This window comes from Thermobia domestica, chromosome 14 (genome assembly GCF_964235325.1).
Source record: "Thermobia domestica chromosome 14, izTheDome1.hap1.1, whole genome shotgun sequence".
Lineage (NCBI taxonomy): Eukaryota > Metazoa > Arthropoda > Insecta > Zygentoma > Lepismatidae > Thermobia > Thermobia domestica.
In genome coordinates this window covers 90969695-90993996 of record NC_137467.1, presented here as the reverse complement: position 1 = coordinate 90993996, position 24302 = coordinate 90969695, and the positions used below count along the sequence as shown (strand labels likewise).

General features: G+C 37.0%; 1 protein-coding gene across 2 annotated transcripts in view; it reads right to left on the bottom strand.

The window, feature by feature from the left end:
* The window catches only part of LOC145670263 (signal peptide, CUB and EGF-like domain-containing protein 3), a 372945-nt gene extending 349938 nt beyond the window's left edge, over positions 1-23007 (bottom strand). Inside the window, exon 1 of one of the 2 annotated variants that reach the window (XM_081738684.1) lies at positions 21605-23007. In XM_081738684.1, coding sequence (XP_081594810.1) covers positions 21605-21674 — 70 coding nt within the window. In that variant the 5' untranslated portion in view covers positions 21675-23007. The remainder of the gene's footprint in view (positions 1-21604) is intronic. The other variant, XM_081738683.1, reaches the window with a different exon arrangement.
* Positions 23008-24302: the final 1295 nt, after the last annotated feature.

Here is a 24302-nt window from a genome sequence, read left to right as displayed (position 1 = left end):
TATTACTGGAGCTAAATTGCGTTTCGCTTAATCCTGGTAAGTTCGCAGTTAATTAGTAGTTTGTACATATGGGTTTAGTTGGTTACGTAGTGTCATTAATGAGCTGGAAATGGGTTAATATAACTTGCATTCAATCGCTGAGATGTATTCGGGTAATTTCCAGAGTATAAGCGTATTATTTTTAGAGTTTTTGCGAAAAATTGAAAAATCCCCCCCCAGAATTTTCGACTCACCTCACTAGTAATGCTTAAATTGTGTTTTGAATGGAAATTCTTGGTATGATTGTCCAGTATTCAATGAATTACCTTTCTAATGTTAATTTCTTTGATCATAGCTTAGCGTTTAATGCAAACTCTCTCTCACGTCATTATTAGACTCGGAATCAAAGTTGTTTTGGGTATAATGAAACTGGTCTTCAGAAATGCTATTTGCAATGTTTTGAATAGGCAGAATTGATGAGGCAATTAAGAGGGTTGAAATTATAAATACATATATGTGAATTTAAGAAATTGAATGGGTCAGATTGATTGAACTGGATTCGAAATTTTGGTCCTAAATCGTACTAAGCTGGAATTGATTTCTTTAATTTGCGGTTATATTAGTATAATCTGAGGTAAGAACCTCGTTTTGCTCAATAAGAAATTGTATTTTTAAAAAAAATGTCCCGCGGACAACATTATGAGGTAGAGTACCGAAAAATGCAGAGCTATTGAGAAATACTCAGAAAAGGACAAAAATATTTTTGAATGTATTTTCATGTATTTTCATGCATTTGAAAACACTTAAATGGTTTGAATTTCTTTAATTAGTAATATTGATCAATTAAGATATTTTTGCTCAAGAAAAATAATTTTTCTCTGAATAAGTGCGAAATATTAAACATTCTTTTTTCCTCGAGTCTTTGCTAGTATTACGAATTGCTCTTAGCTTAAAAATATTGAGAGAAATCTATAAATTCAAGGTTTAATCTGACAGTACTAGATATTTTTAATATAAAGAAACTTTGCGTAATTGCTCTGGAATTTAATTTCATTGTTTGAATTTTTTTCTGGATATTTTAATCGTGTTGGTGAATATCTGTTCTTCAAACGCTTGAGCAAATATTCACCTATACTTATTGAAATAAAATTTGTTATTTGAAAACTGAATTTTGGTTGGTTATTTTTGTTATTATTGTTGTTTATCCTTGTCCCAGAGTGAATACTGGATAATCACAGTCTAGTCACAGGTTAATCAGGTGATCTAGAGCCGCGCGAATCCACCTACCGTAGTCCCTTCTTCGGTGGAGTTCGGGGTTGGTTTAGAATTTTCTTCTTTTTTTTTTTTTGTTGAATCAACCTCTGACTCCTGGGGAATGGGGCGTTACAATGACAAAACAGCAAATCCCAAATAATTTTTAATTTGTTATTTTCCTGATTACGTTAAAATTTAGAAAATTTTCACTTGTTAATTATATATATACTGTGTTTTTATAAATATTTGTGACCTCCACCTCCGGTTAAATAATTGATGGTTGTGTTTTGTAGTAATATTATTTGAAATTTGAACAGTATTAATCATTATTTATATTTAAAAAAAAGTTTCTTGAATTAAATTTTGAAATTTCGATTGGATTAGTAGTTCTTGTATGGGTTGTTTCCATTTGGTCACTGGTAGCTTGTAGATTTTAGTGGTAACTTGGTTGTATGTTAATTATAAGTGAAATCATTTTGTTTATTTTGGTATTGATATTATCTTATAAGCATTGTATCTCAAGGATGGATAATCGAAATTATGAAAGAGAATACGTTAGTATTGATATGCCTATTGATATCTCAGGATTTGTAACCATGGATAGGACTGGCCAGGTAGATTTAGATCAGCATTCGAGTCTTGGTTATGCTAATATGTCTTTTACACCTCCGACTCAAGGAAGCTTTTATATTCGTCATAGGCCTTCACTAGTTCAGAATAATGAGGGAATGCCTAGTACAAATGATTCGACTTTTGGATTTAGTAGGCAAGTGAATCCCAGTTTAAGTAATGATGGACGGGATTGTCGGCAGGTAACCTTTTCGGAAAGTTTGAATGGACCACCTTTAGGAAATCATATAGGGTGTCCAGAAAGTAATATCGAGGCTCAGAATCCTGAACCTAGTAATAGGTATTTGAATTTGGGTCAATACTATCAAAGAGTTTCAAGGATCAGGAATTCAACTCCTAGGGTAGTTAATACTAGGAATGAGCAACAACCTTATGTCAACTATGCTAATTTGAATTACCCCGAATGTTATAATCGTGATTCAGGAAATGCATCAGCAAATTTTGTTTCTCAGGTAGAGAATAAGCTCATGATTAAACATACTTTTAGTAAAACCTCTGAATATTTAGAGAATAAATTTAGAAATTTTAAGAAATTAGATGGAAATGATAGTATTCAGATGTTTGAGGTTATGGTTAGCATCGAAGAAATCTTATTAGATACTAGTTATTCTTTGGGAATGATACTGACAGCTTTGATTTCGCGATGTGAAGGTACAGTCTTGAAAATAATTTTGTCTGCCTTACATGATAACATTGGTTGGGTAGAGTTACGATATTCTTTGTTGACAAAGTTTGTGACACCAGTATGTATTCATACGCTAATATCTGAACATGTTTATAGGAGGCAGAAATTGAATGAATTAATTAATAATTATGTTCGATCAGTCATGGTTGCTATGAATGTGTTAGGAATGAGGGCACCTGAGATTGAATTAGTTAATATAATCCTGAGCGGAATGAATCCGAATCAGAGACATAGAATGTTAAATGCGTATATTCCTGTTGATAGAAGAGAACTTTTGGAAATAGCTGATCAGTTCGTCCTGATTAATAAAAATCAAATTGATTATAATAAACAATCGGGTTATATCAAAAATAAATCAAATATTGTTCTTTCTAGTAGTAATGCTAGAACTAATCGATTGTATGGTAATGGGAAAGATAATTTTAAGGAACATCCTAATAAAAATAATTCGAAATCGAATCAAATGGGGATCGGGTCTCGAAATTCGATATCTTCAGAGTATCATTCGAATAAGCCGAATTATTTCACAGGGGAGAAACCCAGGCCCAGGGGAAGTATTCCATCAGAACTAAGTGGCACTATAGCATCCTTTGTTATTGGGAAAGTTAATAGTCAATTGACTGATATTTGCGTAGACGGCGGATCAAGTTTCAATTTGGTGACTGAAGATCTTGTGCGTCGTTGTGGGGCTGAACATTTTGTGAAGGAAGCGGATGATAGAACGGTGAATGCTCCGTCTGGGTTGACTTTTTCAACTAATAGGGAAGTGTTACTTAACATTAACCTGTCCGGACATTTCGAGCGAGTTAATTTTCGTGTGGTGAAACAACTTCCATGTGACTGTTTGTTGGGCACTCCTTTCCTGCGTGAAACCAAATCAGTTATAGATTATGTGAACAATCGAATAATATTGAATAATGGAAAGAAGGTAATTCGCTTGAACTATCGTCGTATGATAAACGATAAAAGAAAGTGGTTGCGATCAGTTGATCAAGGTGACCAGCCCGAAACTCGGAACGATGGTGCTTCGAACTTAGTCTTGTTTTCTGGGCAAAACTCCGGTATGGCTTCGATATTTATTAAGGAGGATGTAAATTATTTGGGAATTGCTAGCAAGGGAATACAGTGTGAATTGGAATGTGAACAACTAGAAACTGAGTTATTAAAAATTGAACATCCTTCAGCCTCTCAGTTGTTGAATTTGCGGACAGTGGTTGAGTGTGAACTTGGAAGAAGAGGTGTTCAGGGTCCTGATTTGTTGCCTCGGTCAGTGGATACTGGATTTAAGGATATTGGTTTCGGAGATATTTCGTCGCATCGAGAACTACCTTGGACTTTGATGGAAAATTTAAACAGAAATAGGGATCATCGTAGTTCTGGAAAGATTCCTGTTGATTTGGGATTTATCACAGATAAAATTGAAACTAAAAATTTTGTTTTGAATTCGGATGAAATGGCAGTTCCTGAAAGTCATGTGGAATGTCCTGTTGGAGGAAATAGTAGTTCTTTGGTGGCAACGACTAATTTGCAGAATGAAGTATCGGTGGAAGAGTGTCGAGCGGATTCTGGTTTTCCTGGTGTTCCGAAAGGACAACGTAGAAGAAAGCGAAAGAAGAAACAGAGTGATTCCAGAGTTGAATCTATGAAACATGAAGATAATAGCAAACCAGCTGTTGAAATTTCTGTTAAAGATGGATCCAAGAAGACTGTTGGAAACTCTTCAGATGCTGAAATGCATGTATTGTCATCAAAAGGGGAAATGGATAGAAAACTTCTGATTACCGATTCAGAAGCATCAGATGTGGATATGGAACAGTCAGAGAACTTTAAAAAATTAGTAAGCCAGAATAGGAAATATTTGCCTCCGGATAACTCATGTTTTAATAAAAAATTGAAATCGGCAATACAGGTGAAAAACCTTGATAACACACAGGTGGAAAAACCGGTGATTCCTAATGAGTCCTGGAGATGTCGGGATTCGGAGACCTTAGCTTTTATTGATTCGTTAAAGGAGAAATACTCCGATGTAATATCGGATCGAATTGGTTGTATTAAGGATTTCGTAGGTAGGCTATATTTAAGTGAAAATAAGCCATTTAAGCAAACACCATTTCCCATCCCACGAAATAAAGAAAAAGAATTTGATCAGCAAATTCAAACTTTGATCCAGCAAGGCATATTGGTGGAAGTTGACCACAGCAATTATGCCAGTAGTTGTTTTTTAGTAAAAAACAAGAATAATACATTTAGAATTGTGGGGAATTATGTAAAGGCCAACGAATTGATTGTGAATGATGGTTATCCGTCTCCACATTTAGAATCTTGTTTAGCAGGCCTTGCCGATAAAGCAATTCACAGTAAACTGGACCTCCGTAAAGCTTATAACCAAATATATTTGGACGAAAAATCACGTGAAATAACAACCATCGTTACCCCCAAAGGGTGTTACCAGTATACTCGAGTTCCGGTCGGAATAAAGACTGGTAGTAACATTCTGGCTAGGGCAATGAATAAAGTATTGGGAGATCTAGAGTCAGAAGGAGTAAGAGTTTTTTTTGATGACGTCCTAATTTCTTCAAGGTCACTTGAAGAACATAGGAGGGTCTTGGAAAAGGTTTTTGAAAGATTTAGAAAATATAATATAACGATATCTCCTGATAAATGCTTGTTGTTTTATCAGAAAATTAATTACCTTGGATATGTTATAAGTGGTGATCAAATGGAGATAGATCCTGCAAGGGTTTCTGCTATTCGTAATATTCCACCTCCGAGAAATAGAAGAGGGCTGATGAAAATCCTAGGACTTTTTAGTTATTATTCGAAGTTCGCTCCTGAGATGCAAGAGATTATGGGACCCTTGAGTTCTCTTAAATCTGTAAATAACAAATTTGTTTGGACAACCGAACATCAGTGTATTTTGGAGAAATTGAAAAATACACTTATTGAAAATGTAGTTTTGAAAATACCAGACTTGAATAAGCGTTTTATTGTTAACATCGATGGGTCTGGGAAGAGCATCGCGGGATGCATTTCACAAGAAAACAGCAACGGGGAAATCCAACCGATCGCGTTTTATAGTAAGAAACTCTCAGAAGCCGATAAACACAGATCTATTTATGAGATCGAGTTTATAAGCTTGGTAAAAACTATATCCAGGTTTAGGCATTATTTAGTCAAGGAATTTGATATTCTTACTGACAATAAAGCCTTGACATGGATCTTAAATAATTCAAAGCGTCTCATGAAATATGGACCGTTTGTTGAAACATTATGTCAATTTGATTTTAAGATCAAGCACATAAGATCAGGGGAAAATTTGGTTGCAGACATACTTACACGGGTCTATGATCCTTACGAATTTAACATCATGGATAGTCCAGTTGGTTTGGTTACATTTTCTAACAATATGAAGCTTGCCAACCTATGGCGGTTACCTTTGGTGAAGGAGCCTGTAGAAGTTCTTCAGAGGGAAGATCCAGAGTTAAATGAAATAATTGACAAGTTGGAGAAAGGTGAAGCTTGTCCAGGATATGTTTTGAATAAGAAGATCCTAATGAAGCGGACAAATTCAGCCATAAATCCTTTTAAGATTGTTATTCCTAGAGATTTGAGAAGACTCCTGATTGAATATCATCATGACGATCAGTTGGTTGGTGGACATTCGGGATCTTACAAAACATTGAAGAAGCTGATGAAAAGATATACTTGGAATAATATTGTGCGAGATGTGAATGAATACGTGAGATCGTGTCAGAATTGTCAATTACCGAAGGAGGATAACAGGAAGAAAATGGGTCATCTAATATCGGAATTCAGCAAGCGTGTTAATTCACACTGGATGTTCGATATCATTGGGGCCTTGCCAACTTCAAAAGGATATAAATTTATATTAATTGGAGTCGATAACGCTAGTCGTTTCGTCATTCTTGAGAAATTGAGGACAATTAGTTCCAGGATCATAGCCAATAAGTTACAAGACGTTTTCACCAGATTTGGTTTCCCAGAGGCAATTTCTACCGATAACGGATCAGTCTTCGTATCGGAATACTTTAGTAAGTTTTTATTTGGGCTCGGGATTAAGCACATCCGATTAAGTCCGTATCACCCAGAAGGGAATCCGGCTGAGAGATTAATAAAAACCCTAAAATCGTCGCTTCGTTGTTATTTTTCGAGTAAACAACATCTTTGGTCATCCTTGGTCCCGGATCTGCAATATACTCTCAACATCAGTGAACATGCTGGTTTGAAGATGTGTCCCATCGAGATTTTTTATGGACGTCCTAATTATACACCTCTTGAGATACGATGGAACATCGCAGAATCAGATTATGGTGGTAAATCTTCAGTTGACTTGTGGACTGCAGCCATAAGTAACATGGAGAAAAGCTGGGAGAGAAGACGGAAGCTAATGATGCAACGAAGACGAGAAGTTACTTTGAATGTTGGTGACAAGGTATTGATAAAGACCCATATTAAGTCATCTCTGAGAGATAAAATCACCAAATCCCTGAGTCTGAAGTGGAATGGTCCTTTCGTAATTAGAAGATTTTTAACCCCAAATACGTTGCTGGTTTCTAACGAAGAGGATACTCAAGATTCATATCGTAAGTCTCACGTTTCTGAGGTTAAGTTGTTCCGGGAGCGTAGAAATTAAAATTTCTCTCTGTAAAATTCAGTAATCCAATCGAAACATCAAAATTAAAAATAAGTACTATATTAGAGAATTTATGAATTAATATTTCTAATTAAATTTGTGTTAGTTCTAAAAATTGAATTAAAGTATTGAAAATTCTATATTTATTAATATTCGTTGATGTTAACGATTGCTATGGCCATGGTAATCCAAATTCTCTTTTAATTGTTAAACTTGGGTAATTAAATGCAAATATTATTGTGAAAATATTTATAAAGTTAAAACTGAATACTTTAGATTACAGATCTTATTTACTATGTTTAGGTTTATCTATATTATTGTTATAAATTTGTATTGTTTAATTAATGGTGATTCTTTGTATTTTTTAGGAAAAAAATCCTTGCTCTGGATTTTTTTTGTTGGACGGTGGAGGATGTAGCATTCCAGCTACATGGAAATAGAGATTTGTATTGACTGAAAATAAAAAAAAATGTAAATCCTGATTAAATGCAAAAATTGTATTAATAATATCTAGTCAAATATTATTGATATTTAAGATAATTATATCTAATTATGATGTATTTGCATTATATGTGGGTCTACAGTAACGTCTATTTAACGTTTGTGTGGTATCAGACGTTTTGAAAGAAAATGTTTCTTTTTTTAAAAAAAATGAGAGAGAGAAAAAAATGTAACGAGCGATAATAACGTGAGAGAGAATTTCCAATCCTGTATGGCGAGTCTTGCTTTCGAAGCAGCTGCCTTCTGAGGCTGATTTGCTGTTTTGCCTCCGCTGGTGGAGTTGGGCTTGCGTGTGCTTGTTCACCGTGTGTTGTCTCATAGCTTGCATGGCGCGTGTCATAGTTGAATGCAGAGTTAAAAGTGGAGAAAAAAAGTGGCCAAAGGTGAAGTGAGTGTATTGAAAATGCTTTCAGTGAACATAATTGAGTGTTTTGTTAGCAATTGTGATCTCAGAGAATTTTGTGGAAAGTATTTTTTCCTTTGTGGAAAGTATTTTTCTTGAAATTTAATGGAGTTAGACCGGCATCGAGGAGACGGTGCTTGAGTGAGCCTTGGTGGTCAGACAAAAGTGCCCATTAAAGTGACTCCAATCTGCTCCATTTTGTGATTATATTGTTTGGATTTCAATGATTTGTAATGTTTAAAGCTATCTTTTCCGCCTTTTCCTCAAAATAAAAAAAAAATCAATTATACTCACTTCGTCTCGGGCCCAATTTGGCAGAAAGTCAGTATTAGACCATAGGACATAAGCTGTTCCAACCAGAGGGAAGTAATATTATCTGCAAAGGTAAAATATTACTGGAGCTAAATTGCGTTTCGCTTAATCCTGGTAAGTTCGCAGTTAATTAGTAGTTTGTACATATGGGTTTAGTTGGTTACGTAGTGTCATTAATGAGCTGGAAATGGGTTAATATAACTTGCATTCAATCGCTGAGATGTATTCGGGTAATTTCCAGAGTATAAGCGTATTATTTTTAGAGTTTTTGCGAAAAATTGAAAAATCCCCCCCCCAGAATTTTCGACTCACCTCACTAGTAATGCTTAAATTGTGTTTTGAATGGAAATTCTTGGTATGATTGTCCAGTATTCAATGAATTACCTTTCTAATGTTAATTTCTTTGATCATAGCTTAGCGTTTAATGCAAACTCTCTCTCACGTCATTATTAGACTCGGAATCAAAGTTGTTTTGGGTATAATGAAACTGGTCTTCAGAAATGCTATTTGCAATGTTTTGAATAGGCAGAATTGATGAGGCAATTAAGAGGGTTGAAATTATAAATACATATATGTGAATTTAAGAAATTGAATGGGTCAGATTGATTGAACTGGATTCGAAATTTTGGTCCTAAATCGTACTAAGCTGGAATTGATTTCTTTAATTTGCGGTTATATTAGTATAATCTGAGGTAAGAACCTCGTTTTGCTCAATAAGAAATTGTATTTTTAAAAAAAATGTCCCGCGGACAACATTATGAGGTAGAGTACCGAAAAATGCAGAGCTATTGAGAAATACTCAGAAAAGGACAAAAATATTTTTGAATGTATTTTCATGTATTTTCATGCATTTGAAAACACTTAAATGGTTTGAATTTCTTTAATTAGTAATATTGATCAATTAAGATATTTTTGCTCAAGAAAAATAATTTTTCTCTGAATAGGTGCGAAATATTAAACATTCTTTTTTCCTCGAGTCTTTGCTAGTATTACGAATTGCTCTTAGCTTAAAAATATTGAGAGAAATCTATAAATTCAAGGTTTAATCTGACAGTACTAGATATTTTTAATATAAAGAAACTTTGCGTAATTGCTCTGGAATTTAATTTCATTGTTTGAATTTTTTTCTGGATATTTTAATCGTGTTGGTGAATATCTGTTCTTCAAACGCTTGAGCAAATATTCACCTATACTTATTGAAATAAAATTTGTTATTTGAAAACTGAATTTTGGTTGGTTATTTTTGTTATTATTGTTGTTTATCCTTGTCCCAGAGTGAATACTGGATAATCACAGTCTAGTCACAGGTTAATCAGGTGATCTAGAGCCGCGCGAATCCACCTACCGTAGTCCCTTCTTCGGTGGAGTTCGGGGTTGGTTTAGAATTTTCTTCTTTTTTTTTGTTGAATCAACCTCTGACTCCTGGGGAATGGGGCGTTACAGCACCCTGCCCTAAAGGCATGAGTGGCACAAGCTGGATGGTAGGCCCTGGTTCCATGAGATATGTTACGCCACAGAGGGTAGATTTATTTATTTATTTATTCGAGAAATCTAACAAATTTAGTGAGAAAATTTATTAAATTGAATTACTGCTTTCGCAAAATCATGGATTTAGCTTTTGTTTTTCTTTCGTTCTTTCTTTCTTTCTTTCTTTTTTTTTAAAAAAAATCTGTCTGATTTAACTTTGTTAAAACATTCTATGGGAATTTTCACATTCCGTTACTATGAAAAGAAATAAAAAGTACTCCTACATTGAATATCACTTGCTAGTCCAAATGATTCTATTGTTTTGTTCTTTCTTTTTATTCGTTTCCTTAATAGCATAATGTTTATAGGACCTGCATTTAAAACATAGATCTGTCCTGTTCAAACAACTTGAGCAAACTGGAAAACGACCGCGTGCTGAAACAACAGGCAAATGGAAGAGCGAAAACTGACCGCTTCTTTTTCTTCTTCTTTTACGCGCCTATTTTTACGCTAGGTGTATGGGCCAACTTACGGACCGAAATTTACGACATCATTTTACGGACCGAAAATGCGCGCTGAAAATACGCTAGTGTATGTTGGCCTTAACAGTTGCATGAGTTGAAAATATGCCAAGACTATAAGGAGACGAATACAATGCGAATCACTTAATTATGATAGTCAAAAAAGTATTCATACAGAGGGACTGTTATCCTGTTCTGTGCCTTGAACACTTGTACTGTTCAACTCGAGCAATCGTATTGTACCTACATTGTACGTTACCTGTAGCTCATTGCATGTGTGTTAGTCTGCTTTTGTTGTGAGTGCTAGTAGTCAAAATGGGGAGCAAGAAAAGTGAACTTTCCTTGACATAACGTGATGGGGGTTGTTTCTCTTTATAAAGAAGGTAGGAGTTATCGTGAAATTGCAAAAACTCTCTCAATTAGTTTTGGTACTGCAGTTCCATCATAAAGAACTATAGAGAAACCGGAACAACAGATAATAGACGAAGATCAGTACGCCCAAAAGTGCTTAAACGCCGCGACCAACGGAAAGTAATTAATTTAGCACGCAAACCACCCTTCAGAAGTGCTGTGTCTGGCTGAAGAAATCGCGTCAATATCTATTTGCAGTGTGAATCCTCAAACTATACGAAATTTGCTATATAGTGCCAATTTTCATGCTAGGACAGCCAAAATTAAAAACATACATCTCAGAAGTAAACCGACAAAAGCGCCTAAAATATGCCAATGAATACCATACTAAACCTAACGATTTTGGGATACTGCTGTACTTTCCGATGAATTGAAATTTAATATATTCGGATCAGATGGCAAAAAATGGGTATGGCGAGAGCCAAACAATGAATTGCAATCGCAACCACTCTATCCCTAGTGTAAAACACGGAGGAGGAAGTGTGATGGTTTGGGGATGCATGACGTCTTCTGGAGTGGGAAACTTAGTTTTTATTGTAGGAGTCATGGATGCTAATAAGTATATTAGTATGTTGCGCCTTAACTTATCAAACAGTGTGCAGAAGTTGGGTCTTGACAGAGTCTTTGTTTTCCAACAGGACAATGACCCTAAGCACATCGCTTTGAAAATTAGGGAATTATCACTGTGCAACGCTTCATAACGGCTTCTGACTCCTCCACAAAGCCCAGATGTCAATTCTATCGAACACTTCTGGGATTATCTCGACACCACCACCCGTATAGTACAGAAACGCCGTTCTTTGAGCAAGGAACAACTACAAAAGATATTTTTGGACGAGTGGTCTAAGATTTCCCCAGAAATGACCAAGACGCTTGTTCGGTCCAGTCCAAGACGCGTGTCAAGTTAGACCAACCACCAACACCAAAACGGCCGGAACATATCTCAGAATTATGGGCTATTTATGGTCTAATTAGTTGCTCTAATCCCAATTTTTGGGCTCCTACTGTTTAGCGGGAAATCGGATTCAAAGTGGGCGAGTCCAGCTTGATATCAAGCTAGAACCCCCCATATGGTTAGAATGGTCCGATCGAAAAAATTCAAACGCCAGAATTATGGGCTATTTATGGGCTAATTAGTTGCTCTAATCCCAATTTTTGGGCTCCTACTGTTTAGCGGGAAATCGGATTCAAAGTGGGCGAGTCCAGCTTGATATCAAGCTAGAACTCCCCATATGGTTAGAATGGTCCGATCAAAAAAATTCAAACGCCAGAATTATGGGCTATTTATGGGCTAATTAGTTGCTCTAATCCCAATTTTTGGGCTCCTACTGTTTAGTGGGAAATCGGATTCAAAATGAGCGAGTCTAGCTTGATATCAAGCTAGAACCTCCCATACGGTTACGGTTACAATGATCCGATCAAAAAAATTCAAACGCCAGAATCATGGGCTATTTATGGGCTAATTAGTTGCTCTAATCTCAATTTTTGGGCTCGTACCGTTTAGCGGAAAATCGGATTCAAAATGAGCGAGTCCAGCTTGATATCAAGCTAGAACCCCCCATACGGTTACGGTTAGAATGGTCCGATCGAAAAAATTCAAACGCCAGAATTATGGGCTATTTATGGGCTAATTAGTTGCTCTAATCCCTATTTTTGGGCTCCTACTGTTTAGCTTGAAATCAGATTCAAAGTGGGAGAGTCCAGCTTGATATCAAGCTAGAACCCGCGATGCGGTAACAATGCTCCGATCCAAAAAAAAAAAAAAACCGCCGGAATTATGGGCTATTTTTGGGTTAATTGGTCCTCTAATTTCGAGTTTGGGGCTGCTACCGTTTAGCAGGAGTTCTTCATCAAATTGTGGGATATGGCTTAACTTCTAGCTATAAATCTAGTGTTATAATACTCCGATCAAATAATTAAAATGCCGGAATTATGGGTTATTTGTGTGCTAATTAGTTACCCTAATGTCGATTTTGGTTCTTCTATCGTTCGCAAGAAATCTCATGCAAGATTTGTATTGATTTCTAGATAACGTGGGATGATAATTTGAAAGTTGCAGTGAGAAAATGTCGATGTCTGTTAATTGAAAATTGATTTATTTGCATTCTCCGCGAATGCCAATATATATCTCTACTAGTAAATCCATGAATTGTCTTTTCACGTTTATATGTTCAGTATGTTTAAAAGTAAGTAGTGTATATATAGAATTTATATAGTGAAATATCATATTATTTTTTAAATATATATTTTTTTTGTTTATAGGAGATACCTCTTCGCCGTTGCTGGGGTCCGCAGTGGCACAGCGGTAGAATGTTTATCTCTTGCGCGTGTGATCCCTAGTTCGATCCCAGATTGTGCCAAGTGGTCTTTGTGGTTGACAAACACCTTGTGGGTGTGTTTTATCGAGATTCTCCCGTTTCCTCACACTATTCATTTCTTATTATCGCCGTCTTCCTTAGCTTCGGTTAATAGGGGTCGTTAAATAGATATTTTATTTCCTCCCAGTACTTCCATTTTTTAAAAAACATATGTTGAGGCTTTACTTTTCCAAGAAATATACAGGTAATCTCACCTATGATAAAGATATTGCATAAAGAATAACTATTTGTAGTAGTTCTCGAAGAGTAGGGTAAACATTGTGATCCACAAGCATGTTGCAAAATTTTTTATTAAGCTAATTAAAAGTGGAAAAGTAAAGTCAGAAATGCCATTTTCTGTAGACATGGTGCAGAAAAAAAAACACAACCACTTGCAAGATATTATTTCTGATTATTATTTGTCCATTGTTATGTTTAAGTTATATTACGAGGCTCATTCCGAATGTAATGCCTCATTTTTGTGTGTGTATATGTTGAGTGATCTATAAGCTATGGCAGACGGTGATAATAACAATTGAATGAAATGGTGGAATGAATAAAGTGGGAGGAAATGGGAGAACTCCGATAAACTTAAGTACATGGTATTTGTCAACCACAAAGACCAATTGGCGCGATCTGGGATCGAACCAGGGATCACACGCAAAAGAGATAAACGCTCTACCACTGTGCCACTGCGGCCCCCAGCAACGGCAAAGAGGCTATTCCTTTGCACAAAAAATTTATTTAAAAAATAATGATATTTCACTATATAAATTCAATATATACACTACTTACTTCCAAACATAATGAACATAAACACGTGTAAAATTAATTCATGGATTTACTAGTAGAGATATAGATTAACATTTGCGGAGAGTGCAAAAAAATCAATTTTCAATAATAAACATCGATGTTTCCTCACTCCAAGTTTGAAAGTATCATCCCAACTTATCTTAAGATGAATACCAATCTTGCATGAGATTTCTTGCTAAAGATAGAAGAAAAAACTCGACATTAGAGCAACAATTTAGCAATACAAATAACCCATAATTCCGACGTTTTAATTCTTTTGATCGGAGTATTAAAGCCCTGGGTTTACAGCTAGAAGTTAAGCCAAATCTCAATTTGATAAAGAATTTCTGCTAGAAGGTAGCAGCCCCAAACTAGGAATTACAGCATCAATTAGCCCATAAATAGTCCATATTTCTGACGTTTGATTTTCTTCGATTCGAGATTTCTAACCTTAGGGAGGGTTTTTACTTGATGTCAAGCTAAACTCGCAGACTATGATTCCGATTTCCTGCTAAAAGGTAGAAGCCCAAAAATCAGGATTAGAGCAACAAATTAGCTTATAAATAGCCCATAATTCTGGCGTTTGAATTTGTAGGATAGGACCATTGTAACCGTATGTTTTATTTTAGCTTGTTTACAAGCTAGACTCGCCCATTTTGAATCCGATTTCCCGCTAAACAGTAAGAGCCCAAAAATTGGGATTAGAGCAACTAATTAGCCCATAAATAGCCCATAATTCTGGTGTTTGAATTTTTTCGATCGGACCATTCTAACCATATGGGGGGTTCTAGCTTGATATCAAGCTGGACTCGCCCACTTTGACTCCGATTTCCCGCTAAACAGTAGGAGCCCAAAAATTGGGATTAGAGCAACTAATTAGCCCATAAATAGCCCATAATTCTGGCGTTTGAATTTTCTCGATCGGACCATTCTAACCATATGGGGGGTTCTAGCTTGATATCAAGCTGGACTCGCCCACTTTGAATCCGATTTCCCGCTAAACAGTAGGAGCCCAAAAATTGGGATTAGAGCAACTAATTAGCCCATAAATAGCCCATAATTCTGGCGTTTGAATTTTTTTGATCGGACCATTCTAACCATATGGGGGGTTCTAGCTTGATATCAAGCTGGACTCGCCCACTTTGAATCCGATTTCCCGCTAAACAGTAGGAGCCCAAAAATTGGGATTAGAGCAACTAATTAGCCCATAAATAGCCCATAATTCTGGCGTTTGAATTTTTTCGATCGGACCATTCTAACCATATGGGGGGTTCTAGCTTGATATCAAGCTGGACTCGCCCACTTTGAATCCGATTTCCCGCTAAACAGTAGGAGCCCAAAAATTGGGATTAGAGCAACTAATTAGCCCATAAATAGCCCATAATTCTGAGATATGTTCCGGTCGTTTTGGTGTTGGTGGTTGGTCTAACTTGACACGTGTCATGCCAAGGCGTCTCGAGGCAATGATTTGTTTTAAAGGTATGCATACAGAGTATTAAAAACTTGATTTTCTAGTACAGATAGTTAGAACTCGTCGAGATTTGTGGCTCGTGTTGCTGTATGAATACTTTTTTGAGTTGAGAAAGTACGTTTATTTATTTTTGTCATCTAAATATTTCTTCTTTTGACATTTTTTGTACAAACAAACATAATAAATTATGTACATTTTCAGATGATTGTAACATTGTTTTTATTTAACCTTTATATATAATCCTACGTCAAAAACTTTGTGTGTATGAATACTTTTTTGAGTCACTGTATGTTAGAATAGAAATGAAGAATATCGCGTATACTGAAAAATATTCACGTGTTCAACATACAAAGGTGAATTTAACATTAATACTATAGGAACAACATTGCTTCAATGCGGCCATGTTCCACTGCAGATAATAAGTAATACGTATCTTATAGAAAAATGCAGGTTCTGTAACATTGAGGCCAATTTACGCAGAGTAAGTTAACAGTTAACAGTTAACCTGGCCAAGTTAACAGTCTTTACTGTATTCCACTTTGCGTCCAAATGGTGAATGCTTCTTTAAGCGTATCTTTTGGGAAGCAGAAATCACTGCTGTTTGTTAGTTTTATTATTTTTAACTGGTTCTTCGCTAAGTGACAATAACTGAATAGTGACCAAAATCTACCAGAATAAAAGCTTCTGAGAGGATACAGAAAAATGCAAGTTTAAGTTAGAGCTTTGCATTTAGAATTATGTTTGCCATTTTGACCTCGGCTCCACTTAGGATCCCTTTGACTTGGTAAATAATAATAATAATTAAAAAAAATAAAAAAAACTGCAGCCGAACCCAGGTCAAGGATTCTTTCATGTAGTGGACACGAGTATTTACCTTGTGTTTCTCCAGCGATGAGTTTTTCGAATGGAGCAATTTCCCTACAGACAATTTCCTTCTGGACAATACCCCTATGGAAACGAAGTCCTTGGGGCACACGCGCTTTTGCTCACACTCAGTGGCGGATTTAACCCGGGGCGGGAGGCCTGTCGACCTGTTTTCTGAGTGGCAAAAATAATTGAAGTATTATTTACATAGTTTTGAAAGTTTATAGTAGATAGCTTATAGTAAGCGTTGCATTTTATTCTTTATTAGATTTTTTTTTTTTTTAAAACATTATAGATATCCCTAGTTCCTGTTAACAAAGTGCGTAAACAGATTTCAAATTACAATGATTTGCGTATGATACACCTATCATAGTCTAGGGTTCGGCTGCCCCCGCAGTTTTTACCTTCTAGATCCGCCACTGCCCCCACGTAGTCATCGCCAATGGCATTCATCACTTCGTTGTTAAGTGCCTGGGAGCATATATTTTCATTCGGCCAAGTCTGGTATACTGATTGTTGGCTTTTGTCCCCATATGCAAAGCCGAGCTTATAAAGGACGGGACACATGGGCTCCGAACTACGATACTTGGGCTCGAATCTGGTGTAGTTGGTGGGTACACAACCATCATGTAAGATAAATCCTCATAGTATCGGCCATTCCTCACCACTCATCTCACCTCCAAAGGAGCTGGATTGCAGGATCACGTCATCGGTCTGGCAGATCTGGTCAAGATCCAAGTGAAATTAAGTTACGTAAATGCAAACTTTCAACTTTTATACTGTACTAGCTGAACTTGCGCTCTCTACACAGCGCATCATTCACATATGAGCATGAATCTCCTTGTCATTCTCACAACCAGGGGCGTCATTTAGGCGGGCAGGGAGGGGCATTTGCCCCCCCCTGGGTTTGAGATTTATATAGATTTTATCAACAGAGTAGTAGTAAATGAATGAAAAACGCGAAATTCTACTTATATCAAGGGTTTTGCCCCCCCAAGCAAAATCTGAAATGACGCTCCTGCTCACAACATCTATACATGTCCCTTTACAGGCAAAAGTAAAAAAAAAAAAAAAAAAAAAAAACGTGTTGATAAAAATCGGCAAAGGGTACCACAAAGGGGAGATTTTTTCAATATCTCGTACCGTTTGCAAGATTTGAGCCTACTCCGGTTGGAGTTTCCAATTCATGCATGATCAATGTTTTCTTTCTTCTTGCATGCAGTATGTAATAAGCAAATACATTACACACACAATTAATTATAATCTTAGTGATATATGGTGTTCCTTGAGCAAAGCACTCCAAACAATAAAGATTCATATTAGATTGGAAAAATGGTTCTCCTTCGCTTTTCATTATCATTTCGACATGAAACAAACGCCTGAGGGATATGCAATCCCTATACACAAATGTGTGGTGTTGGAATGTACGACTCGTAGGATATGATACTTAACTTTTTTAAAAATTAGAACACTTCCCGTGTACCCTTAAAAATGTAATAAAGAAATAGCAACCATGTTTTTTTTTTTTTTAACAAAAAAAAATATTCAATTAGAACTGAACAATCTACACAAAATTTGCAATCGATCATTGGAAACTGTATCTTTCTAGAGCTTATGTATGGTTTCTAAGATCTCAGTGTCAGAAAGATTGACCACAAACATAAATGTCCACGAACAAACTTTTCAAGCATTTTAATATATAGATAGACTGAAGGAGGCGGATGATAAATGCAAATAAATTATAATGAAAGGAAACGAGATAGCTCTGAGAAGACTGTCGGATACGATTATATCGACCACAAAACCCCATGAAGTGCTAAGAAATGAACTCTTTATCGCTGAGCCTGCGTGCTTTTAGTTAGAGACCGACATCCCATTGTTGCCTCGTTAGGTACTATCCATGAAATGAAAACACCACGACAAACGAGACGAGAAATTTCAAGTATCTCGTAGGTAACACCAGTTTACCCAAGTGTTAGATCTCAAGCACACCTAATGTTACATGATTCATGAAATCTTTCAGTGTAATGTCTCGCGATTATGCCCGTTAGGCTAAGGAAGGTGGGTGATCAAGGCAAATAAATTATGATGGAAGGATTGGTGGAATGAGAACGTGGGAGAAAACACCCACGGACTCGATGTTGTCTACCATAAACTTACTTGGCAGGCGATCGAACAGGGACCCTACGCACAAGAGGTAAGCGCTCTACTATTGAGCCATGATTCATAGTATTTAAAAAATTATTATTTCTTAAAGTGATTGTACGGGCACAATGAAGAGCATTTATCAACGTTTAAAGAGAAATATTATACAATATACTCCAATAATAAATATGGTTTTAATGTTGCTATATCACAGACTTCATGAACCTCTCGTGATATGAAAGCATTTTGATAACACCTAAAGGAAAGTAAAAAAAAAAAAAAAAAAAAAAAACTCAGGGCACAAGTCTTATACAGGGTTTCTCCATAAACTAATGAGACTGGGTCTGGTAAAAAGAATTTATTGATCCGACCGGTACATATTGTTAAAATTTTTCAAAATAGTTTCCTTTGCTGTCGATACACCGCTCTTAACACGATTCCCACGCTGCTAAATCTTTCTGGAAGTCAGAAGCCGTAACCTCTTTCAGAAACTTTGCCGTCGAAACGGTGACCTTTCAGGCTTCTCTTGAGCTTTGAAAACAGAAAATAGTATAGTGGGCTCATATCGAGGCTGTACGGTGGCCGCAGCAAGGTTACAACCCGTATGAGGGCCAGGTAGGTGGTCACAGCGTAGGCGGTGTGGGCTACAGTGTTGTCTTGGTGGAGCTTCCAGCGATCAGCAATCTCCGGTCGTTTCTGTTTGACAGCTCTGTGCAGGCACGCAAGGACTTCATTGTAGAAAACGGCGTTGTCGATTCGTCCCGGAGTGACAAAAACTCAAAAATAGCTTTTGCGCTACGCGTGATCCTCATTGCATCAGAGCTCGGACGCGACTGCCGCCCGATGCATTGCTTAGCTTAGACCCTCCACCAGAAATCCTCCGCCCGCGAGCGCGCTGGTAGTGACAGCCAGGCCAGTCTCATTATTTTACGGACAAACCCTGTATATAAATTTATAAAATGAGACGAGAATGAATTATTTCAGAATGTAGACGAGACGATATTTCTACAAGATTTACGAGACGAAAACATATTGTTTCTCGTCCCGTCGGCAATACTTTGCCTTGCCCTTTCCAAACTTCTTTGAGCAATAGTCGAAGTTACGGGCAATGAAATAAAGTGTGTATATTTGGAATTTCGACAAGAGAAATATCATAGTTAGGTTGATTTGCAGTTAAAGTATTGCTCGGTGATAGGCTTTATGAAGCGTTGACCTACAGCCTAATATTAGATCCGAACCCATGAGCTTCCAACACAAATCGCGTTTGGGACCACGTTGGTTCAGTCGTAGAGGGGTCCCGGGTTCGATCCCAGCCCCCGCCAAGTGAACTATTTGGTGGACAAACGGCGTGTGCGAAGATTTCCTCAGGGTTCTCCCGTTTCCTCCTAATTTCTTCATTTCACCATTTCATTCGTTACTCATCACCGCCGTCTCCTTTAGTCTAACCGGCATAACCGTGGGACGTAAAACTCAACGATTTCATTTCATTCTTTTTTACCAGAAATCGAATCCGGATTTTCCGCAGCGAGAAATGCCATCCTCTGCGGAAATTCATATACTCTCTCAGACCTATGTATGCTTAAAATAAAAATGAAATCTTTCGGTTTAACATCCTATAAATGTCCACTAGGTTAAGAGAGACGGATGGTTAAGGCAAATGAACGACGATAGAAGAATTGGTGGAATGAGAATGTGGGAGAAATGGAAGAAAATCCACGGAGACGATGTTGTCCATCACAAACTTACTTGGCCGGGATTTAACCAAGGACTCCACACACCAGAGATAAGCACTCTACCCGTAAACCATCGCCCGCCCGTGCGTGTGTGTGTTGTGTTTAGACCGTTCCCATAATTTTTAAGCGATGTTCAAAATATTTATGAAGTTGAAAAGTAATGTTGTGGAAGATCAGGGGAGCAGAGTTCTCTTCAACACTCGGAGGAAGGGAAATTTGAGGCTCCGGTGGGAGGGGAGGCAGTTGAGACTCATATTACGGTAGATGGATCTACTTTTTGAGGTTAACCTGTTGTATATTATAAGGCAAGAAACATCAATTTCATCTCACTTTCCTTTGGGGCAGTCGGGCCCAAATCATCACATTTCTCCCCAAAAACACATTTCAAATCGGATTATTTAGGGGGACAGTCTCCCAGTTTCAAGTCTGGGGAGACCATATCCTCTCATCCTCCTGGAATTTGCGCCAGTGCATGTGCCATATCTCTCAGGAGTATATCTTTCGTTTATGGTGCAGTATTAAGATCACACCTCGTACATTTGTAAATCAAATGCATATACAAGGGACAATTACTGGATTTCAACTCCCCCATCCTTAACGAGATAGTATGGAAAAGTAAATATTTGTTATATTTAGATAGGCTATGTATATACAAATCGCGACTGACTAATGCTGCTGATAAGACAAGACGAAATAGAATTTCCGTGACGTGATTGAGACGAGAGGGAAGTTTCCAATAGAAACAAATATAGTTTTCCAGACGATAAAGCTCTTCCGCTACATCTTTCCGAGACGATACAGCCAAAAACTAGTCTCATGGGTAATACTACTCAAGACTTGAAATACGAGCTTGGTTGCTCGCTTCCTCTCCCTTCTTGGCTAAATTTTGTGTACGCCACTATTTGTGATAAATATCTCACATTTACAATCAAGATAATACAATGCAACATTACTCCCCTGCCTGTTATGGGAACATATAAAATAAGAGCTGCACGCCCACATCTCTTCTTAGCAGAGATGTAGCCAATGGGTGAGTTCTGGGGGTCCGGACTCCCCCGAAATCCCAAATTTTCTGTAAATTTAGTCTAATTTTAGGGGTGAATTTTATAGATGTTTATATAATCTATCCTCATATTGAATTAGAAGCCTCCCGAAATAAATTTCTGCCTATATGGCTGATTCTTAGAATAATTACAACAAAAACGATGGAAAAGCTATGATGGAAACGCAAAATTTTAACATTATTCAATGTTGATACGAAGGAATAACATTTTAAGCTGTAAGCATGGTTCTTCTTACTGAAATAATTAGTAATAATACTTCTCTCTAATATTTGTTATTAAATTTGGATAACATAATTGTTACAAATTATAATCTAGAGAATAATAGCCTAATCTAAGTACGAAACGAAGAAGGATAGCGTACCTTGAAACGTGAACAGGAATAGCAGCGGGCACAGTCTCCTGGGCCTCCAATAGATGCGTCTCATTGTCATACTTCGTTGATCACAAAGAACACTGAACTATTGATCACTACACTTCAACGGAACACAGACACTGAGCCCATGATTTTGTATGTTATTTTTAAAAAAATACTAACACAAAACACATTCATATCCACCTGAAAACACTTACACAAGTATACACCATATGCACATAAAATACAAAGAAACATTGAAAATTTTTGGCTCTCACGAACACTCAGGCACTTTATACCTTTTCATAATGACCACAGAAACACGCTAAAGCATGCACGTTGGAATTCCAAAAACAAGGTGGTGCCAGTCCACCGCTAGTTTGGAGACAGGTCAGGTCCTAACAGCTTGGGTACACCTTCGACCACACAGCGACAAGTGCTGGAAGTGTAGTTATTTGCTGGTGAAACACGACAGCATTTTTCGTCAAGACGCACGAAATGATTCAACAGAAAGAAGAAAAAGTTTGCTGTTTGTTTCTTTGGTCTTACTATTACATTTGAATGGTTCTTGTGCTCTTCGTTTTTCATCCAAAACAAGACACTTGAGATCCTTTTAGTTGTCTAACCATTCATTATTTCAAATTACACAAATCATATTTCCCAAAGAACAGAAAAACTAGAGCTTTTGGGTGATTGGGAACAGTCCTTTTCCAAGTAACAACGTCGCAGCAGGGAGTAACTTTTGAAAACAATAAGAAAATTGTTAAGATCTTTGCACAAGTAATTAACACATAATGTGCTAAATATAGTTATTCATTTTATTCCTTTATGTCAATTAGACCTTCAACACTCAAGCACTATGGGTCAATGACATCATTTTATTAGTCCTACGTCAACAAAAAATTCGTGTGTAAATTCCATAGCCTTGGAGGTCTTTACAGTGTCTTCTCGATTCCTTTGAAGTATCCGCCACTACACTCACCAAAAATCATGACCGAACACGAACGCACATTCTTTTCCCACTCATTCATTATCACAGATATTCCGGTCCAATATCCTTGTCGGAAAAGAACACAAACTTCAACTCCCCCATGATTTGAGGAACGTAGCTTATTTACTTTAAATCTGTTTCCGATACACACACATGTCTTCGTTCTATCAATGAGAAGCGTCGTTTGTTAAAACAGCGGATGTACAGCGGTCCAAAAACACTTTGTGTGTGTGTGTGTGTTACCACTTTCCCTTCCTCTTTGAGAAACATTTTCTTGCTCTATTCCCTGGAGGCATTTATTGTTTCTTTCTTTAACCCCACACGCATTTGGCCTAAAGGCCCCACCCAGCCAAGCCGCATCTCAATTTCACAGTTAAAGCCATGGAACAGGCCTTGACTCCGTTGGTGGGTGGCATACGATACGAGCCACAAGAACGCTAAATGTAGTTGTTTCTCCTCTTTACTCACTACCTGCTTTCACTATGTATACATATAGGTAAATGTGTGTGTGTGTTCTTTTTTCGTCAGACACTTGCTCTAATTTGGCATTCCTTTCCTCTTATGGTACAGTAAGAACTTTGTAATAATTGCCCTTTCATGAAGTAAAATAGCAATGAGCATAGCAACAACGTGGAAATAAAGTCTTTTAACATCCCATGGCTATATATATTACGCTATTAATGCTACAGGAAGCAGGTGACATGCAAATGAGTGAGCATGAAATTATTGGAGGAATGACCATGTGAATATAAATGGGAGAATTCAGAGGAAACCTATGGGTATGACCAGGGGTAAAAGTGGATCTGGAAAGTTAGGGGACGCATAACATCAGACCGTCGCCAGAGCCTATCTTTGATCATTCTAATTTTTAGGAAGTGAAGGAATGCCATATATTTTTTTCTAGACGGCATGACTCTGCGTTCCCCCTCACTTTTACCCCTGGATACGACGATATTCACAACAAGCTCACGGATTCCACCATGTCCACGTTTCATACAGCCTCGGTGCCGAAAAGGGACACTAAAGTTCAACAACGAAATGCAGGAAACACACTAAATGGGGCGCGATCTACCAATGAGCCATTGTCTCGCACAACAAAATATAAACTTTGTATACTTTCTTAGTTTTTATTAAATTAAAAAAACAATGACATGTTGCTAATCAATGAATAATTCCATTCGAAATAATGGCAGTCCGCAGCGGGAGGCAAAAGAGGAAGGAGTTGCTAGGGTATTCAGTTTCATGGAATTTTAGAAAAATGTTCAATTCTTGGAAATGCATGTCAAAACATGCTAATTTGCTTTTGCATACGGTAGTACTTGATATATTTATAAATTTATTTATTTATTTATTTATTTATTTATTTATTTATTTATTTATTTAATATACAACACAACAGGCTTAATACCCAATTACAGTGTTGTACAGTGTAAATACGGTAGTACAATAGTTTATTACTGCAGTTAATAAGGATATGTGCTAATAGGCATAATAATTGTTCTTTTATAACTAACTAACTCTATGGCCTCTGGAAACTGGAGGTTCAATGGCGCGTTCACAAAAACTCTCCATTGACTTCTGTCCTTACCCAACTGGATCCAGTGTCTACTTTAAATTCCTGTTTCTGCGAGATCCATCTTAATATTATCCTGCTATCTGCGCCTAGGTCTTCTTAATGGTTGTTTTCTGATTGGATTTCCAGTTAAAACTTTGATA